General features: G+C 40.8%; 2 protein-coding genes across 2 annotated transcripts; both read left to right on the top strand.

Annotated features, from left to right (window-relative positions):
• The first annotated feature begins 167 nt into the window (after positions 1-167).
• On the top strand, positions 168-17,524 carry LOC128135881 (putative leucine-rich repeat-containing protein DDB_G0290503). Its single transcript, XM_052774986.1, has 46 exons — positions 168-411; positions 921-1,034; positions 1,761-2,352; positions 3,730-3,787; positions 4,111-4,131; positions 4,406-4,426; positions 4,515-4,535; positions 4,648-4,668; positions 5,032-5,058; positions 5,762-5,782; positions 6,361-6,381; positions 6,654-6,674; positions 7,125-7,145; positions 7,449-7,469; positions 7,763-7,783; positions 7,977-7,997; positions 8,134-8,154; positions 8,578-8,598; positions 9,071-9,091; positions 9,200-9,220; positions 9,508-9,528; positions 9,879-9,899; positions 10,044-10,064; positions 10,160-10,180; positions 10,300-10,320; positions 10,625-10,645; positions 11,145-11,165; positions 11,736-11,756; positions 12,024-12,044; positions 12,544-12,564; positions 12,832-12,852; positions 13,149-13,172; positions 13,507-13,527; positions 13,801-13,821; positions 13,924-13,944; positions 14,289-14,309; positions 14,575-14,595; positions 14,867-14,887; positions 15,155-15,175; positions 15,579-15,599; positions 15,884-15,904; positions 16,020-16,040; positions 16,178-16,198; positions 16,309-16,329; positions 16,721-16,741; positions 17,259-17,524. The coding sequence occupies exons 4-46, from the start codon at positions 3,775-3,777 to the stop codon at positions 17,399-17,401; spliced, it is 1,026 nt and encodes a 341-aa protein (XP_052630946.1). The 5' UTR covers positions 168-411; positions 921-1,034; positions 1,761-2,352; positions 3,730-3,774; the 3' UTR covers positions 17,402-17,524.
• Positions 17,525-17,587: 63 nt separating this feature from the next.
• Positions 17,588-19,605, top strand: LOC128135901 (butyrophilin subfamily 2 member A2-like). The gene has a single exon (XM_052775009.1). The coding sequence runs from the start codon at positions 17,716-17,718 to the stop codon at positions 18,145-18,147; it is 432 nt and encodes a 143-aa protein (XP_052630969.1). The 5' UTR covers positions 17,588-17,715; the 3' UTR covers positions 18,148-19,605.
• The last annotated feature ends 22 nt before the right edge of the window (positions 19,606-19,627 follow it).

The raw sequence follows: 19,627 nt of genomic DNA, 5'->3' as shown, positions 1-19,627 counted from the left end.
TTAAAATCCAGGCGCGTGGGAAAACGGCCTGGAAAATTCGATGCAACTCGACAGGCACGAACAGACGTGGAGGGGGAAATAATTTGGCCGCGTAACCCTGGAGATAAAACGCCCTCGGCCGCTGATTTTCACGGCCCCCCCTCAGCCTGACATCTTCAGCTTCAGCCCGACATCTTCAGCTTCAGCCCAGACGTTCCCAACTGGTGTCAGTCGGAGTCCTCAAACGCCGAAGGCGCTTCCTTCGAAGTCCTCAAAAGCCAAAGGCTTCAGCTTCTCGTGCCAGAGAAACCTCTCCCGCCGCGTCGCACGGCTTGCCTGCCTGCGGAGGATTTGCTTATCGACGCCGACGAGCGATTTAGGAGCCCGTGTCAGGGTGCGACTGGGGAGCAACTGCTTCAAAACGTCCTGGAGGTGCCACTGACCTTCCCGGCCACCGCGATGTGTCGAGCTTTCTTGGCAGAGCTCCCCCTTCCCCGGGAGCATGCCGGTTATTTTGTCTTCTGCGAATGCTAGACCTCTGCCGCCAAAAATGAACTGGCATCTCCTTCGCTGAGATCCCCTTTTCCCTTCCTCAGGTTTCCCCGAGAGAAGTGCCTTCTGTTTCCTTACCCCGTGGCAATGTTTTTTTCCTCTTGCAAATCCAGAGGATTTAGTCACCACGCTGTTTGGTGCCGTGCCATGGTCTCTTATCCTCCGCTTTAACCTTAACCCTCACCCTCTCCCAACCTCGGCATCGCCTGCACTTTTCACAGTGTAGCGATGCCCCTTTTTTCCAGGGGACAACTCCCCGAGATTCCCTTTTTAGCATCACCGCAAACCCCTTTTCCATCAGCCCATGGCCTTTGCTGGGGTTCGGAGATCTAGGAGGCCCCTCTGAGTTTCACGTGTTGTTCATGTGTCCTTAACTCCTTAATTTTCAGGCTTTGGAAAGGAAGCTGCCAGCTTGTGTGTCTTGCGGACAGAGCTCCCAGCAAAGATACCGCGTCCTGGTCCTTAGGGTTCGAGAACTGGCATCTACTTCTCCGAGCCTCTGAGTGAGTTGTTTTGGTTTCAGCCCATTTTCTCAGCATTTCTGGGGTGGGAAATACCACTTGGCAGAAGCCAAGCCAAGAATGCTCCTTACTAGTTAGACATCTGCTCCAGTCTGGGTCGTAATGCCCTGGAAATGTCTCATTTGTCTTCGTTAACTGTATTGACAGTTTAGGCAACTGACTCAGAGGCATCTGAGACAGATCAGGTGAACAGCACCGTCAAAAACTATTTTCTCTCTGTTGACTATTAAAGAAAGTGCCAGGCGACTAATTCAGGGAGAGATCAGCGATTTTAGATGTCTTTCACTAACTTCATGCTGCTTTAAGGCAGAGTTAACTGGTGAAAATGAGTCTTCTAGGGATATAGCTATGGGAGTAGTCTGCATTTTGATGCTTATTTGTCTGGTTTAAGGAAAACTTGTTGCAGAGCTTTGTTAAAAAAAAAAGATCCTTTCAGCAAAAGAAAACAAATTTCACTTTCAAATCTGTGTCTCATCGCTGTGGAGGAAGTGGGAGAGCTGCGTGTCTTTGAAGCAAGCTGAGATACATGGGGAGAGGCTAAGCTAGATGCATTTCATGAGCTGGCTATTTTAGTTTTTTTTAATAACCCAAAGTGATGAGAAATCCTGTCCACAGGAGGAGACTCACTCTCACTTGGTCCTGGTGAGCAGCAGCAACAGAAAGGAAGGAGAAAAGCACAAGCTTATTTCACATTTCTCTCTATCTTAGGACAATGCAAACCAGAAATCGATGCTGTCCCTCTTTGGAGAGGGAAGATTTCTGCACAAACAGGAGTTCCTTGGGATCACCATGCGTCCAAAATGCTCGGTGCTGTCCACACCACTATCTATGGATGCTGAGCCCGCAGGTCCTCGCTCGCAGACCCAGCTACCGTGTCCTCTAAACAACCCGCGGGAGATGCTGGCACCTCCAGAGGGTGGCCCGATGTCACCAGGTCAGACCTCTGTTTCTATTCCTCCTCTGGAGGATCCTGTTCCTCCAATGACTATATAGGGATCCACCGGCCCCCCTTCCACCTCGGCATTTAAACCGGCTAAAATTAGGCGGTGGGAAGGTCCCTTCCCCGCTGCCAGCACAGCTGTCATGCCCATGACAGCTCTTCCAGCTCGGTGCAGACACTCAAAGCCTCCGGCGAGTCTGGGTACCTGCTTCCCAGGGCACTGCGGTCCCAGGACCTGCCAAAATCTCTAGCACGGATAGCCCCCACGTACACAACCATCGCAGCCCGCGTGCCCCGGGAGCAAAACAACCCCAGCTAGGCCAACTTCAGCATTACAGAAAATCAACTCTGCAGGTCTTGGTAAGTCTTTTTTTTTTTTTTTTTTTTTTCTTTTCCACAAGCACCAGAGAGGCAGGGGAAAGCATAATTTGTGGGTATCCTATTCCTGGATGCCGGTCTGGCTGCACAGGCTCTTTTGCGAAAGGCTGGGAGATGCATTTAGAAAGCAGAAGAAACGCGATATGTTTGTGATAGCTGGAAGAAGCCTAGAACAAAATGATCTTTCATTCCTGTACATGAATCTGATGATACTGAGAAACAGGAAAAGGATTAAAAGAATGAATCATATTAAATTTTTTTTCCTTTTAGGAAAATATCATACAGAAATAATTGGTGCCACTTTCCTTGCTCTGTTTATCTGTTTCTCTATAAACTTAGGTCCTTATAGCAGCGTTTATCTAACTTAGCTCCTAATGGCACCTACAGTTTATGAGAGATGTTAATATAGCACAGGAGAAACATTCAATAATTTCCTTTCCAATATGATCCGATGCCTTTTCTCACCCTGGTTTCGGACTGGTCCTTTTTACCTTTCCACAGCTGCAGCTCAGCTCCTTCAGGAAGGCTTGTTGTGTTCAGGACATTGGCAGGATTATGAACACAAAAATGAAATTATAATGCCTTCCCTGTCCAGTTTGAGTGATTTAGGAAGAAAAATTCTGTCATGAACTCTGCCTTCTTTGGTGTATTGATAAGGAGCAAGCAAAGGCCACAAAATCTGCACCCCTTCACCCAGCCTACACCATCTCCCATGGCAATCTAAGCCTTTTTCTTTTTTATTAATAAGAAGAATCGATTCAAAACATTAGCCTGGACTAGAAATCACCACATACACAGTGATGAGAACAGAGCAGTAATACAGCAGAGGAGGGAAGCTCTTAGCATAATATTCAGTTTAAAACAAGCGCTGCTTTTTTGGCCAAAAGAGGTGGTAGCACCACATCTTCCACGTATGGGGCTGCTTCTCATGGTGGCAATAGCGGTGATAAATGTTGTTATTAAATAATTTGAGACATAGAAGGGAAATTAAGCTCATGCTCCTTTAGACAACTAAAATTAGATGTTTAAGGCTGAGCTATTTGCCTTGGACCCCTTCTGTGGTCAGTGGGGTGATAGATGTTGATGGACATTCATCACAACTATAGTAGATCCCTCTTCCCTACCATTCATCCAGATGTAGACCAGAAAACATCTCAAATAACAAAGTCCAATAACTGGGAAAAAGCCTCTGTGACTCCATGGATTTCTCCCTTATTGTGTTTGCTCACATGGGCAAAAATATTCCAGGCACCAGCGCGTTTTCCCAGAAAACGCGTTTTCCTCCACGCTGTGTTGCTGTAAAGGTCTGGTTTTTCCCTGGACACGATGTTTTAACGATGTTCCCTCTCATCCCACCAGGTTGACAAAGCTCTTGGAGGTGGTTCCAGTTAGGAAGCAAACGTGATGATGGAGTCAGGTGCGTGAAAACATATTTATTAACAAAGCGCATGCCAAGTCCCGGCTCCTTTGGCTCCCAAAAAAACAGCTTTGCCATGCCTGAGGGTGTTCAGTCCTTGCTCTGCTGGCTTTTGGGCTGCTTTTTCGATATTTCCCTAAGCCAGCTTTTCTAGTTTGATGCTTTTCTTGGCCGTTGATGAGTTGTGCTTGTTCAAGAAAGTAATGTTAATGTTTAACTCCAGAGGGATGCAGCTGGGCTAGAGAGCCACTCTGGTTGTACCCACTGTGAAAAATATTTACTTTTTTTTTCCCCCCCCCCCCTCTTTATTTCTTCTTTTTAAGGGAAAAGGAATGCAGATCTTGGTAAGTGATTTTTCCTTCTTCCATCAAAACAAGTCTCATTAATATACATCTCCTATGGCCTTTCTTGGCTGGGTGTGTGGCTTATTTATAATGTCATATATTCTAGACTACGTTAGATAAACTCATAACCAGTGTAATTTGGGGAACATTATGGTCAATAAGGAAAAAAAAAGTCAGTACATAATCATTTTTTTAAGACAAGTCCTCTAGTGCAAACCAAAAAACCACAAAAGGACCCACTGGAGGCTAAATTCTCTCTCTGTCTCTCTTTTAGAAGAATGGGATGCAAAAATCAGTAAGTGTCTTTTTTTTTTCCTTCCCCCCTCCCCCTGATGGTAAAACCTTGGTGCTGAAGGCTTGTACTAATATTACTTTATTTTAAGGGAAGTTAACAGAAGAGTTTGGTAAGTCATTCACCTTCCTTACGCATGCCTGGGTTTGAATGTGCGTGTTTCTGCAGCTGTAGCATTAGCAATGACCAATGTGTCTATATAAATTTCTCTTTATTTCATTTAGAAGAAAGCGACACAGAACTTGGTGAGTGTGGTTTTGGGGATTGTTGGGTTTGGGGTTTGGGGTTTTTTTTGCTGCTACTGAAGGTGGAAAAAGTTCCTTTGTATAGAGGATGGGCTCATGAAACCAGAATTGATCCTCCAGATCTTAAATTTATACCCAGATATAGTCAAGACACACAACTGAAGGAGAAGGGACCCAAACCATGGGTGCAGTATAAGCTATCCCTGTTACGCTAGGCATCTCGCTTTGGAGGAGACATGCTGTCTCTCCGCAATCCAGCAGCATTCCCTAATCTCTTCTTCGGGCTCTTGCTCGCTCGTAGAAGCATGTCAGAGGCAGAGAGCTCTTAGGACTAACCCGTATTTATTTCTCTATTATTTTTAGAGGAATGTGACACAGAAAATGGTAAGTGTCCTTCTTCCATTTAAAAGTTCTTCTAAATAATAATGCCCCTCAAAACCAAACCACCTCAGTCACGCATCTTTGGAATAAAATATTTTTTGCAATACATATTTTTACAATACATACTTTTTTTTTTTTTTAAAGAAATACTTTTCTCTGTATTTGGGAATTTTTACTGCGATGCTCGGCAAGTTGTATTCCTTCTGCAAAGAAATACCTTGGGCAGGATTGCTATATGCAGTTTGTGCATATTTGTTCATTTCAGCTTCGAAAAGTGCAGAAATGGAAAGGTCTTAAAAAATAAAACTCATTGGAAATGCCTGTACTAAATAGAATAAGTCTAGATAGGGATTGTTTTGTGTCCCTAATACTAAGAACAAAATAAATATATGGAAGTGATGAAAAATAACTTAAAGCCATTTCCCTTCTCTCTCTTTGTTTTGGGGACACACACACAAAATGCAGAAATAGGTAAGTATCACTTTCTTATCTTGGTCCTATTGATTATGCTAAGGAGATTTTTTGTTTAACAAACCCTGCGTGAATACCCAGGATGCCACGTACATCCACAGTCCCATCTGCTCTGGGGTCTGCCCTTGACCCTACATTGCTATTTAAACACCAAATCTGTAAATGATGAGCTCAAGGTCAGCCCAAGAACAGATTCAAGCAGTCCTTTAACATGCATCCCAATTTATTTCTCTGTTTTAAGGTGAACTTACAGCAGAAATTGGTAAGTCACGATTTAGCTCCCATCTGATACATTTCTGTATAGCTTTGAGTTGTGTTTTAGCTGATTTACCTGGGGTTTATTCCCTTTCTCTTGCCTGTTGTTAAAAAAGCAGGAGGTATTTACATTTTTAACAAGAACTAATATTAAAAAAAAAAAATCAACAATACAGAAAACAGGGGGCTTGCAGGTTGCTCTAGCTAGGAAGGCAATAATACAGAGAATAAAGGGAATTTCTGAGTCAAAGCCATGGATGAACATAGCCGGTGTGAAGCCCTGTGACGTCGGACAGAGCCTTGGGGGATTTGGGGCTGTTGAGATCCAGCACGTGCAAAGTGCAAGACTTAGTCCCTCTCACCAGATACTTGGGTTTTTTAAAAATGCCTTTTCCAGTTCCCATTGTCCCATCTTTCATGGTAGATGTTGCAAAGAGGGGGAGATATGTTGAGCATTAGCTGCAGAATAGTTTTATTTTCTGAGCAAAAGAAGGACCAGAGAGGGTACGGTGCAGCCCTGGAGGTCCTTCAGAAAACCAGTATTTATTTTTCTCTCTTTTTTTTTTTTTTTTTTTTTTTTTCCAGACAGTCTGACTGCGGAGCTTGGTAAGTGGTTTCCTTCCTTTTTGTCTTTATTTCACTGCAGGTTTTTAGGGGAAAGAGGTGGTTATTCCCCACACACACACATATAACACCACATATGTCCAATCTGGGCTAGAAATAAAGTCGATTAATTAAAAAACCCCCATAATTTCAAATTATAATCACCAGTAAACCCAAAATTTGGAGGCGGAGGATGATGTGAGGCTCACAAGCATGAGGGAGAGCTGGCGAGCACTTACTGACCATCGCTATTTCCTCTTTATTTTTTCTTTTAGAGGAACGTGATAGAAAAATCAGTAAGTATCATTTTTCTTTTCTCGTCAAAGTAAAAGCTGTGGGCAATGCCACATTGCCCCGAGGGCACCTGTGTGTTTTGGGTCTGGTTATTAAATTTTTTTTTGAATACGTGGGAGGTTTGGGGTTTGCACCAAGCTGCAGAATTTGGGCTTTTTTGGCTACGTGTCGCCTCTCTAATCTAAAGGCAGCCCCATTTCCCTTATTCCCATCAGTGCCAAAGCTGCAGGGACCGATTCTTTACCCGTAATATAAAGCTGTTGTCAGCAATCCCTTCCTGTTCTTAATTACCAGCTTGTTGCTCTCGTTAGCATCAATGTGGTGCCGTTATAATATAACTTGACCCTGGGGAAAGTCAAAGGCGGTGCAAGCCACGTTATCAGCCAGGTTGTGTTCACAGAGAAATAAAAGTTGATTTAAAGCTAATATTCATTTATTTCTTTTGGTTTAAGGCAAGCTCACATCAGACCTGGGTAAGTTTTATTTCCTTCAAATGAAAATTATCCTTAATTGTGCAAAAGCGCTGGGTATAAAACATTTTTTAAAAAATGGAGGATTTTGTGTTTTCATCTGCTTTAGGATGGGGTGGCTTATAGGGCAATTTCATCCTTAATAAACCTTATTTTTAAAATATTGTAGGGGAAGGTGTCCGTGGAATAGAATTTCCATCAGGTTTGAGTTTTGTGGTGTGAAGACAGAGTGCTGCGGGAGGGGATGGGTGCAGGAGGAGTTGCTTTGCATTTCTCTGTATTTATTGATTATTTCTTGTCTTTTAGGCGAATGTGATGCAAAAATCAGTAAGTGCAATTCCTCTTTCGATGAATGCCAAGGAGCGCACATGCCTGCCATTTTATCTTTGAAAATGGGAGTGGAGAGGGAGTTTCCTGCTGAAAACCTTAAAGTTTTTTTTTGTAGATTGAGTAACATTCACAACAAAGCATAATTTCAAAGTATAATCATCAGTATCAAGGCGGTCTTGGGGGGAAAAAAGCAACGTTCCTGATCTGAGCGCATCTGGGATGCTGTAGAGCCATACACAGAAAAGAAGGAAATATTTAATAATAATTTTTCCTCTTTTTTTCCTTTCTAGAGGAACGTGATAGAAAAATTAGTAAGTGTCATTCTTCATTGTGCTTTTGGGGTAAACCCCCTTTGTTTTGGGGGAGGGGGAGCCTCTCTGATGCCCTGTCCTTGAAAAGTGGCAAATAAGAAAATGTTTTCCCCAAGTTTCATCCTGGGCTTCTGCATTTCCCGCAGAGAAAAACCACCCAAATAAACACAAATATTATTTTTTCTCTTTGCAGCCAAGCTCGCAGCAGAAATACGTAAGTCCTTTTCTTTCTTTTCAAAACCAAACCGATGGTTTGAGGCTTAGAAACCTCTTTTCTAGGGTCAATTTTTGTTGCTTTACTTGAACTAATACCGATTTTTTTTTTTTTTTTTTCCCCTCTTATTTCAAAGGCAGACTCACCGCACTGCTTGGTAAGTCCGATTTTTGTACGGAAACTCCTGTGAGGGTTGTTTTCCTTAAATCTTTGCATGATTTTATGCAATGACGTTGGGGGAACCTGTGGAGGTCCTTGGTCCAACCTCCTGGTCCTCCCCGGGGCTCGTGCCAAGGCGAGACCACGTTGCCTGGGGACAACCTCAGCTGGACGCGGCCGCTTTCTCCCCAGACCGAGTCGGGCTTTTCTGTCGTTCCTTACAAAAATGTGAACTCAACGTGCAGTTTTGGGGGGGGTCTTTAATAAAATATAATTAGAAAACTGAGCAAAATCAGTTTTGCAGCAGAAAGCCTTTGAGCTTTGGCTTCAGGACCCGTTGTCCTGGGGGAAGAGGGCAGTGCTGTGTAAAAAAACAACCAAAAAAATGCTGGCTTTTATTTGTAATTTCTTTTTCTTTCAGGGGACCGAGACTCGAGGCTTCGTAAGTGACGTTCTCCTCCTGACGTGTAAAATCTTGGTCTAAAGGGGGATCATCCTCACTGGGCCGGTGTGTTTCCAAAAGGGTCTCTCCTCCTCAGCACCGGTTTTCTCATTTTTCCTGCATTTCTGAATTCAACACCCTACATCGCTCCTAAATGGATGTATTGCCAGAATTGGTGGTTTTCCTCACTATGATATGATATGATATTATATTATATTCACTATTATAATATATTATATTATATTCACTGTTATATTATATTTACTGTTATAATACAATATATTATACTCACTATTCTATTTTTTATTTTATTTTATACTACCAGGCTACACATATTTTGTACTATTACACTATACATTATATTATTTTCTAAAACACTATGTGAGCTTAAACCTGAGAATTATTTACACTGTATCCAGAGAGGAGAGAGAAACATCTATTTAAAATAAACCTGTTATTTCTCTCTTTTTAGGGAAACTCACTGCAGAACTTGGTAAGTAATTTTCTTTCCTGTATTACGGGGAAAAAGTGGGAAAGGGCAGCCAGAGGCACTGAAAACTGATCGGTATCTATTTTTCTTTATTTTCTTTATTTTTTGTAGCAAAATGTGATGCAACGATTAGTAAGTGACATTTCCTCGTACACCTCAGGATGGTTTGGTTGGTGTTTCAGCGTTGAAGGGATGCGGGAATTTCTTAATTAAACTAAATTTGGGTCGTGAGAAGAAATGATCCCTTGGGTTTCAAGGGCTGGGGGAGCCTGAATCCAAAGTTCAGGGGGAAAAAGGAAAATATAATGTGGGGCAAATTCCCGTGGGGGGAGCCGAGATGGGCTGGAGAGGTGCAGGTATGACTCGTGTTGTGGCGTTCGGGAAATCTAACAGGAACTAATGTTATTTTCTGTTTTAAGGGATATTTACGGTGGAGCTTGGTAAGTCCATTTCCTTCCTTTTGCATTTTTAATTAGGTTTTTAAAAAATTATTAAATTTTTAATAACTAATACATTGCAAGCAAAATATTAAATTGTATTTTTAAAATACAATTATAAAAACAACCCCCAAACTTATTTCTGCCTGTTTCCCTGTGTTTCAACCACCTGGAGAAAAGCAGCATCTTAAAGGCAGAAGTAGAGAAGTGTTAAATCCCAAAATAATTAGAAATGGGAATAACATGGGCTAGAGCAGAAATCGTCTTGTATTCCAAATTATTATAGATGTAATGTGTGAACGGCAGAACCACGAGAAATAACACACGATTGTTTTTTTTTCATTCATTTTTAGGAGAGCGGCACACAAAAATAGGTAGGTTTTCTGTTCCCCTGCCCAGCAAATCTCTGGATGAATTTCTCAGGAGGAAATCAGACCATCCATTGCCTGTGTATTTACAGGAAAATAAAAAATCCTTGCCTTAAAACTAACTTTTATGGTTTTTCCCTCTTTTTTCAGGTGAACTTACTGCAGACGTCGGTAAGCCATTTTCCCATTAATCTTGATTTTGGTGGAAATTATACATGAAGATAAGCACAGTGATGTAATAATCATTTATTTATGTTTATTTTTAGGACACTGCAATAGAAAACTTCGTAAGTGCCTTTTTGTAATTGTGAGAGTTAACCCTGAGAATTTTGTCATCTATTATGTCATCAATAAGAGAGGAACGTCATGAAATTCCTGTTTTGTTTTTTTTTTTCTCTATTTTAAGGACAACATGCAGCAGAACTTGGTAAGGAATTTCACTGTTTTGCTCAAAATGGATTTTTTTTTTTTTGCATATCTGAAGTTTTTAAGGGGATAATTTCTATTTTAATCGAGTTTAGCAGTATGTATGCACAAGCTAAGATAAATATATTCCATAATATATATTATTACATGATAGATTATATGATAGATATTCCACAAAATACAATTTCCAAGCAACATTATCGATAGAAAAACAGCTTCAGAATAAACCCTTGGCAGAACTTGACTTCAACACTTGTAGAACACAACTACGCACTAATTTGTTTTTATTTCTATATCATTTTTAGAGGAACGGGACGAGAAAATCAGTAAGTATCACCCTGCTTTGCGAGCCACGTGGCCGGGCTCGATGTTATCCTGGCAGCTCATTTCCTATTTTTATGGATGAGCTCATAGGCAACACGAGCTCGTAACTGCCCAGGAGGAAGGGAATAAATATAAAATATTGGCCGCAGAGAGCAACAACCAAACCTGCAGAGCAGAAAAACCCGAGTGACAATCAATACTTGCTTTTTTTGCCAGATCAGGCATTTTCTTTCCTCCTGTAAAAACCCACTGGGATGCTTATTGCATCACGTTTGGATTTGCAGGGTTGCTTGAGCCTGTTTTTCACCTGCAGGTATTCATTTAGCCAAGGCTTGATGCATTTTTAAGCAGCAGGCAGTGATGGTAGTAAAAAGAATAAAATCATTTAAAGACCCAAAAAGCTGCACTGCTAATGTAGGGACACAATGTGAAGACAAAAGCAGCGATTCCTTGTTATTTATTCCCTTTTTTTTTTTTTTTTTTTTTTTCCCTCTCTTTTAGGGGAAAATGAAGTGGAGATAAGTGAGTGTCATTTTCCATACTTTGTGGTTTGTGGGGGGCTCTTGCTTAACCCAAATGCTGAAGAAGCAGTTGATTTAAAATCCAATACACAGAATAGAAAAGGGTTTTCTCTGCAGAATTTCCCTGAGAAAGCCGTATACGGGAGTGAGAAAAACAAGAATTTGGGGCTTGAATGGTCCAAGCTATTTCAGTTCCTTGCTAAAGAGTAAAAGTGAATGGAAAGGAGGTCGGAGTGAAATAAAAATTATGGTTTTCCAATGCCCCAGTTGTGGGATGGGCTCGGGGCTATGCGTGGGACCCCAAATTCTGCCACCGTCAAATTGGCTTCAGGCTCAGCCAGGGAACAACCCCAGCATGTCCAAGATCTTCTTTATGTATATTTATTATATTTACATTTATATTTTATAATATATTTATGTATTATAAATATATATCATTTATGTTATAGACATGAAAATAACAATAATAGTAATTTTATATTATATATTTATCATTATAAATTGTATAATATATATAGTTCTGGTGTTACAAAGTTCTGCTTTGAACTCATACATCTTTCTCTGCTTTAAGGGCGCCTTACTGAGCTGCTGGGTAAGTGCATTTCCTTCTTATCCCCATCAATAAATTCAGCGTACGGACGGTGCAGATGCTGCCGGGTTATTTGGTTGCACCGATGGCTTTTTTTCATCTCTTTTAGCAGAAGTACTGCTACGCCAAAGGCAGCTATAATTTATCAAAATGTAATTTGGAAAAAATAACAGCTAGGAAATACAAGATTGCTGGAGTCAAGGCTTTGAGAGAGGTGCTTTAGCAAAATCCCGCAGAAAAAATGGTAATAATTTCTATTTCTGTTTGCAGAGGACCGGGATTCGGAAGTCCGTAAGTCTGTTTGTGTGTCTCAGAGAAGTGAATCCTCTGTGGGAAGCGGGATCCCCTAAAATGGGTTGTGCTGGTGCTCGCTTTCACCAAAGAAGTATGTTTGATTTAATTATTAGTTCAAAAATGTATATATATTTGGAGAAAATACTCGATGAAATATATCAGGTCTTAGAGGAAAATGTCCTGGAGATCTGATTCTCTGTCCTAAATTACTGGAAGAGTTTCTGTTCATTTTTTATTTGCAAGATTTTATCGTGCAGATTTTTTTCTTGCCCTTCCATGGAGCAATATGCACAAAGTTTTGGAGTCTCCCCCTGCAAGTGTCCTCGATGCAGAAATAAAAAGAGAACTATCCGTAGTTGCGTGTGCGTAACCAGTGCTTTTTTTGCTAAGCTGGGTGACTCTCTTCTGCAGAGCTCATATGTAGTAAAAATCTAAAATTGGAGAAAAACAGGGGTTTATTCATTTCTATTCCTTTTTTTGTTTGTTTTCTTTTTAGGAAAACAGGATGCTGTCATTAGTAAGTGTCATTCTTCCTCTCTGAGAAATGCAATGCTTGGGGGTCACGAGCAGGATGATGTTGCTGCTACTGTTTTGGCTTAGTATTTTGGTCGAAATACCATAAATTAATTGAATTAAGTAAAAAAAAAAAGGTGAATTAAGAGGCATGAGGGTATCTGCCCATGTTAGAGGATTTGGTTACCTTGAGTTCCCCCGTCAAGACCCTCTCATATCCTTGGGAAGGAAAAACACTGATGAGAACAAATTTTATTTTCTCCTTTTTAAGGAAAATTAACGGAAGAGCTTGGTAAGGCATTTTTATTCCTTTTACAAAACTGATTTGGGATTTTTTGGTGGGTTTTTTTGTTTTTTCTTATAATTCGGGTTGGCTGGTTGTATATAGTTTTTGAGATAACTGTAGAAGCAGATGGTGAAAGGGCTACTGCAGGTGACTTTTAAAAATAAAATAGTAACAAATAACAGTAACGCACAAAAAAAAATAGCAATGGAATAGAAATTAGCTTGTATCCCGATACAAAAATGTGCAGTACAAAAAGAAAATCTGTTTTTCACCTTTTTCTTTTTCTCTTTTCTTTTTGTTAGAGGAATTAAAGGATCGGAAAGCTGGTAAGTGATATTTTCCTGCTGTTCTAAGAAATTTAGAAAGTTCAAGAGTGTTTGTAATTACATATTTTATAATATATTAATATTTATAATATATTATTTACTTTACCATGTTTATGTGTGTATATATTAAAAAAAAAAGCGTGTGTGTGTGATATATGTGTTAATTTCCAGACTAAAATGTAGTTTAATTATGGGACTGAAACAAAAACTATGGGAGTCATGATTTTTTTTTTAAAATGCCTTCTAAGTGGTAGGACATAAAACATTTGGATGATACGCTTGGGCATATTTAGGGCTGGTGATGCCAAATTCATTGTTCTCATTCCTTTTGCAGATGAGTCTTCTGAGGAGCTTGGTAAATCTTTGTTTTCCTTTTAATTTGACAAAAAGGGGATGGATCAAGTTTTGTGATATAAATCTTGTTCCGTGCATGTTAGGTTGATGGGGCTGGATTTTTTTTTCTTTAAAAAAAAATATGGTGTGTGTTTAATATAAGTTGCAAGCTCGTTTCACATCATAGTAACAAATGCAAATAATATCTGGAGCAGGGATGCTGCTAAAATGATAGAGGCTAATAAGAATTCTGATTTTTTTTTTTCTCCCGTCTTTTTTTTTCTTTTGTTCCCAGAGGAGAGTGATACAGAAAGGGGTAAGCATCATTTTCCATCCTGCCAAGGCAGAAAAAACAATTTGCTTTGAAGGAAGCCTCCTTAAGTATGTGATTAAAATTTTCTATTTTTCCTCTTTTAAGACAAACTCACCGAAGAACTTGGTAAGTAAGTTTCCTTCCTTCACCAACACCAAATACTCAACATTTATTTTCACCTTTTCTGTTGAATTTGAGTTTGGTCAGAAGCTTTGTGGTCTGTTATCACAACAAATGGATGCAGCGGACGTCAGCAAAGTATAATACTGAAAAATTTTAAAAGAAACTGAATTTTACATCATGAGCAAAAGCAGCTTTTTACATTTCTCCACAATTTAATGCGATAACTGCAAAAGTGGAGGAACTTTGGTACTTCAAATAGTGGAGAGAATAGATAATAGTAGAGAAGGAGAAAATATCTGGGGAATAAACAGATTCTAATGGAAATCCATGGTTTTCTCTCTCTTAAGATGAAGTCACGGAAGAACTTGGTATGTGATTTTTTTTTGGTTTTTTTTTAACCTTTAACAAAAGCTTTTCTAAAGCTTTCTGAGTTTTCTTAGTTGCCCAGATATTAACTCTAACATAACAAGAAATAGAGGCTTAGATAGAGGGAAATGAAAGCCAACAGGAAATGGAATTTCATATAATAAATGACTAACAAATAAAGGTGTTTGGGAAAAGTCCTGCCTCTGATATAACATCAACAGATACTTTTAAATTATATTTAATCTTGTTTTTCTTCCTTGTTTTTAGGGGAACGTGATAAAAAAATAGGTGGGTCTTGTTCTCATTTCCCAGGTCCTTTTGGGCATATTTGGGTGTTCTGGATGGGTTCGGAGCGGAGGGATGCTGGCTGTGTTATCCCAATCCCCGGAATAGCCGAGGGAGCTGCTTTTCCACCCCTAAATACCAAATTCCCTCACTGTTGTTTGAATATTGGGAGAGTTCATGAGATTTCTTTCGAGATCTTGTATTCTTTCAGCCCTCCCGAGGTACCAATTGAGCAAAGAAATCCTAATTATTTCATTTCTTTCTTTCTTTTAAGAGGAAATCACTGAAGAGCTTGGTAAGTCATTTCTCTTTCCTTTCTCTATTTTTTTTTTCCTCCCTGTTACTCTCTTACATTGTTCTGAGTTTTGTGTTTTCTTTTTTACCTCAGTTTAGAAAAAAGAAATCATGGGCAAAGTAAAAAATAATAATAACAACACTAATGAACAGTACAGCATTGCGGGGAAATTGTCAAGTTGCAATTTGTAGGTGATGCAAAACCTCAAAAAAATTAGGTGGGACACTTTTAAGATTTGGGTTTTCTTCCTTTTTTTTCCTTTTTCAGCTGAACGGACTGCACGGATCAGTAAGTGTTGTTCTCTCTGCCTTTAATAGGACGGGAAAGCATGTGGGGGTGCAAATATTGCTCTGAAATAGAGGTCTTTTCCTTTAATATGAGATTAAAGGTCTGTTCAAAAACTTCACATCCTTGAATGTTACTTATTGCTTCTCTCCGTTCTCCCTGGGCCGCCCGAATGCGCTTCTGTGTTACATTTTGGATAATAAGGAGTTATTTTGGGTCAGTTTTCTGTTGCCGAGGGCTCTCTTCGATTCAGTGGTGCTTAAGTCCACTGAGAGCAATTAAAATTAAAAATCCGTAAATGTGTTCTTGAAGAGAAACGTAGAATCCCCCAGCGAACCACTTACTGCGTATCTGTAGGGAAGAAAATATTCATAATTAAAACCCGTTTTCCTTTTGCTGTTTCTAGATGAACTCACTACAGAGCTGGGTAAGTCCTTTTAAAAAAATCACATTTGTGCGAATATCTTGTTTCTGTTTAGTTTGGGGTTTGGTAGGAGCAAGTCATGACCTTTGCTTTAAGATTAGGAAAGTCAATTAGGGGATGGGTTAATCTATATAAAAACTGAGACAAAATGCGAATTACAATTCTAATTCTCTATATGGAATGGAAAAATAGCAGATTTATCTCTAGATGATGAACACACACAGAGAAGGGGGAGTACCTAGGAATAACTTTTTTTTCCCCTTTCCTTTTTATTTTTCCTTTTTTAGGAGAACGTGATACCAAAATTGGTACGTGTCCACCTCCTTCCTGAATCCCACAGAACTCAGTGCATGGGATCATGACTTTTATTTTAATTATAATAATGATAATAATGAAAATCAGTATTTTTTTTTCTTTTTTAAGACGAACTGTCTGCAGAAATCGGTACGTGTTTTTCTCTGCCTTCCAACAAAACAAATACACACAGTCTATGGACTGTATTTTGCTTTTATCTTTTATATGAAGGAAAAATATAGGTTATAACAACTTTTGATTTTTTTTTCTTGTTTTCCTTTATTTAGAAAAATGTGATAGAAAAATTGGTGAGTATCAGACTTCTTCCCAAGACATGAACTTTGTGTGTTTTTAAGATCCGTGTGATCACCTCAGTGTGAATTGTAATGGAAATCTTTCTTTTTTTCTGTCCTTTCAGATGAACTCACTGCAGAGCTTGGTAAGCCACTTTGTTTGCAGGAAAGAAAGATACACAAGCCTGTGTTTGTCTCCTATATTTTTTTTTATTGCTTATGCTTTTTTCTGAGCTACTTTGGGGAATTTTATGGAAACCTGGGCTAATGAGGATAAAGTAGAAAGATGCATGCATTATATAATATATTATATATTTTACAGTATATATTATATCTAATTATTCTACTATGTAATTATATATTAATATATTATTATAACAATATTAATAACATATAACTATATAATCAATGCAAACAATAATAATCCCTAGGCACAGAAATATATTTTTGCTGTGGGAGCCAAGAAAGTCTTAGAAAGTCGTAACACAAAAAGGAAGAGAAATGTGCAATAATAATTTCTATCGTTTCTCTTTTCAGAGGAATACAAAGCAAAAATGCGTGAGTGTCCTTTTCCTCACCTTCTGGAGCAGTAAAGCATGTGTGAGGTTTTGGGGGCATTTTGGAATAGCTGGGCTGTGAGATTTTTCTCTTTTTAACTTCTGTGGACTTCAGCATCATGGAGATCACCTGCAAAAGGTGAAAATATTGGTCATGACTTTCCAGAGCACCCACACACCTTCCTCCCTCTGCAAACTATACAAGCGATGCCCTCTAATTGTAGCAGAAATTCCTGGTATGACCAATTACAGCTTTTTTTCTGCGTGGTGACTTCTACCTGTTAGTGTAAACCATCCGTATTTTTTTTTTTCTGAGATTTAATCTAAATGACAAGTCACATTACAGACACAAGTCTCAATGAGGTGTTATTTCACAACAGTTTAATCTCATGCTAGGAAAAAAAAACCACTTTGAAGGGGGGAAGGAAGGAAAAAAAAAATTGGCATGAACTGGAGGCATCTTTGGAATAAAAATCCCTCATTGAAATGACTTTTTAATATTTTTTTTTTCTTTTAAGGAAAATGCATTGCAGAGCACAGTAAGTGCATTTTTCTCCCTTCTACAAATACCCCTTTTGCTTTTGGATTTAAGTTTACAATGCCATTAATAACTTATTTTTTATTGTGCCTTTTTAGGGAAGGAGGAAGGAAAAATGGGTAAGTAATTTAGAGAAAGAGGAAAAAAAAAAATGGGTAAGTGATTTGGTACTCTGGCTTGCTGACTGGTGTCACGTATATGTGTAGGGAAAGCTGCACATCAAGTTATCGAGCCTTGAACTACAGAAAGACAAAACACCCTCTTAGATTTCCAAGAAGACAGCAGTCACCGGGCAAAGGGCGTGCTAAATAAGTTTTTGAATTCTCTTTTTCTCGCCCTCTCCTCCTTCTTCAACAGCAAACGTGACGCTGGACCCGGAGACAGCCCACCCTCGCCTCATCCTCTCCAAGGACCAGAAGAGCGTGAGATGGGAATACATGCTGCAGGAGTCTCCCGACAGCCCTGAGCGGTTTGACGCCGATCCTTGCGTGCTGGGTTGCGAAGCCTTCACCTCCGGGAGACACTACTGGGTGGTGGATGTAGCCGAGGGACAGTACTGCGCCGTGGGGGTCAGCAAAGAGTCTCTGCAGAGGAAGGCACCCGTCAGCTTCAATCCCGAGGAAGGGATCTGGGCGGTGCAGCAATGGGGGTTTAAGAACCGTGCCCTCACCTCCCCTCCAACCCTCCTTAACCTGCCGCGGGTCCCCAAAAAGATCCGGATCTCTCTAGACTACGAATGGGGGGAGGTGGCGTTTTTTGACGTTGAGAACAAAATGCCGATCTTCACTTTTCCTCCGGCTTCCTTCGCTGGGGAGCGGATCCGGCCGTGGTTCTGGGTGGAGTTGGGCTCGATCTCTCTGGTCCGATGACCCTTGCGTTCCTCCTCGTGCAGAGAGCTTAGCGCCGGCAGTGAGCGGGTGGCTTGAAGGGCAGGGGGAGCGGTGGAAGCACCTTACTCCGTCCAGACACCAACAGCTAGGTGGTTAAGAGCAGCAGGATAGAGACCAGGATAGAAGCGCTCTTGGGAAGAGCAGCATCAAACCTTATTCTCCCCCATTCCCAATCGAGTGCTGCAACCGTCGTCGTGCAAAGGAAAGGCAGCCCGTCCTGCGTGTCCTCAACATACGGTGGCAGAAGGTCTGCCTAGCTCGTAGGTGCAGTTCCAGCATAGAGGAACATCAAATGACCTGCAGAGAGACGTAGGCTTCTCCTTCGGTTGATGAAAAGAGGTGGGCACCAGGGTAGGTCACTGTTCACGCAGCCTGCATCACCTGAGTGGGAGTGCAGGCTCCCACCAGCATTTTCTTCTCATCAGTTGGTGGTTGATGTGTAGATTTCAACCATTTGAGCCGCTTTTATAGTAGGCAGAGGGAAATAAGTGCTTCTGGTGAGCAGCCCATCTCATCCAGACATAGACATCAAAATAGGACAGGCAAATCGTGCTTTCTGTGTGCCTATCTCTCTCCACCAACTGTTGAAGGACTCTCTTCACCAACTGTTGAAGAAATCTACACTTGGAAGAGATTAAACAACTCTCCCTCGCCCAACCTGCATACAAATCCAGGCCCTTTGCCCTTGGCCAAAGAAAGGACATGGCAAACCCTCCATGACTGTCCTCAGAGCTCCAAGGTCAATGCCTGTCATTGCCTGATCAAGAGCCTGATCAATGCTGTCAGCTTCGTCCACCGACATCTCCACAGATTTCTTCCCCAGACACTCCAGCCACTGTGCTGCTGGTCAAGGCATTGCTCCTGTAATCCTTTATACCAGAGCTGGACGCAGCCAGGTCCTCTGGCAGGACTCAAATCTGGCCCGGGCAGATGATTTTGTTCCAGCTGGGTTAGCCAGAGTCCATGAGTTTAGCTCAGCCTTTGGGAGAAGTGAGAGAAGCCTGGATTCAAGACCAAGCAGGCGTCATGCCCTCAGGTGAAAACTGGGGTGCCAAACATCCAGACCATATGGATTAAAGGTTTAAAGAGGCTGCCGCCAGCACGGAGCTCTGCATCCTGTTGCCAATAAAGCTTCCAGTGAGGTACTGGGAGCTCTCAAACTAGATTCATGGAGAGGGTCAAGCCAGTGCTTGAGAACAGCATGGGGCCAGCCGTGCTGGAAGGTAGGCGATTAGGGACATGACTAAAGCTGCTAGAGGGGATGGATGCGACGGTCTTCCCCTTTCACGACACCTCACTGCACTTAATAGCACCGATGAATTCCTCTTTAATCCCTGCTTGTTCTTAGCCACCTGTAAAGCCTTAAATCTTGTCTTTTGCCCCACCATGGGACAGCCAACCCGTTGTTCCCATCTGACAATAAACCACTTGAGACTCGCCAGAGAATTTGATTTCTTTT

This window comes from Harpia harpyja, chromosome 25, assembly GCF_026419915.1.
Source record: "Harpia harpyja isolate bHarHar1 chromosome 25, bHarHar1 primary haplotype, whole genome shotgun sequence".
Classification (NCBI taxonomy): domain Eukaryota; kingdom Metazoa; phylum Chordata; class Aves; order Accipitriformes; family Accipitridae; genus Harpia; species Harpia harpyja.
This window is presented reverse-complemented; position numbering and strand designations above follow the sequence as displayed.

Bases quoted from the DNA above. Each gene is read 5' to 3' on its own strand.
- LOC128135881 (XM_052774986.1), top strand. The intron at 8,155-8,577 runs GTAAGTCCGATT...TTTTTCTTTCAG, and splicing joins CAGACTCACCGCACTGCTTG to GGGACCGAGACTCGAGGCTT. The intron at 13,528-13,800 runs GTAAATCTTTGT...TTTTGTTCCCAG, and splicing joins TGAGTCTTCTGAGGAGCTTG to AGGAGAGTGATACAGAAAGG.
- LOC128135901 (XM_052775009.1), top strand. From the start codon at position 17,716: ATGCTGCAGGAGTCTCCCGACAGCCCTGAGCGGTTTGACGCCGATCCT.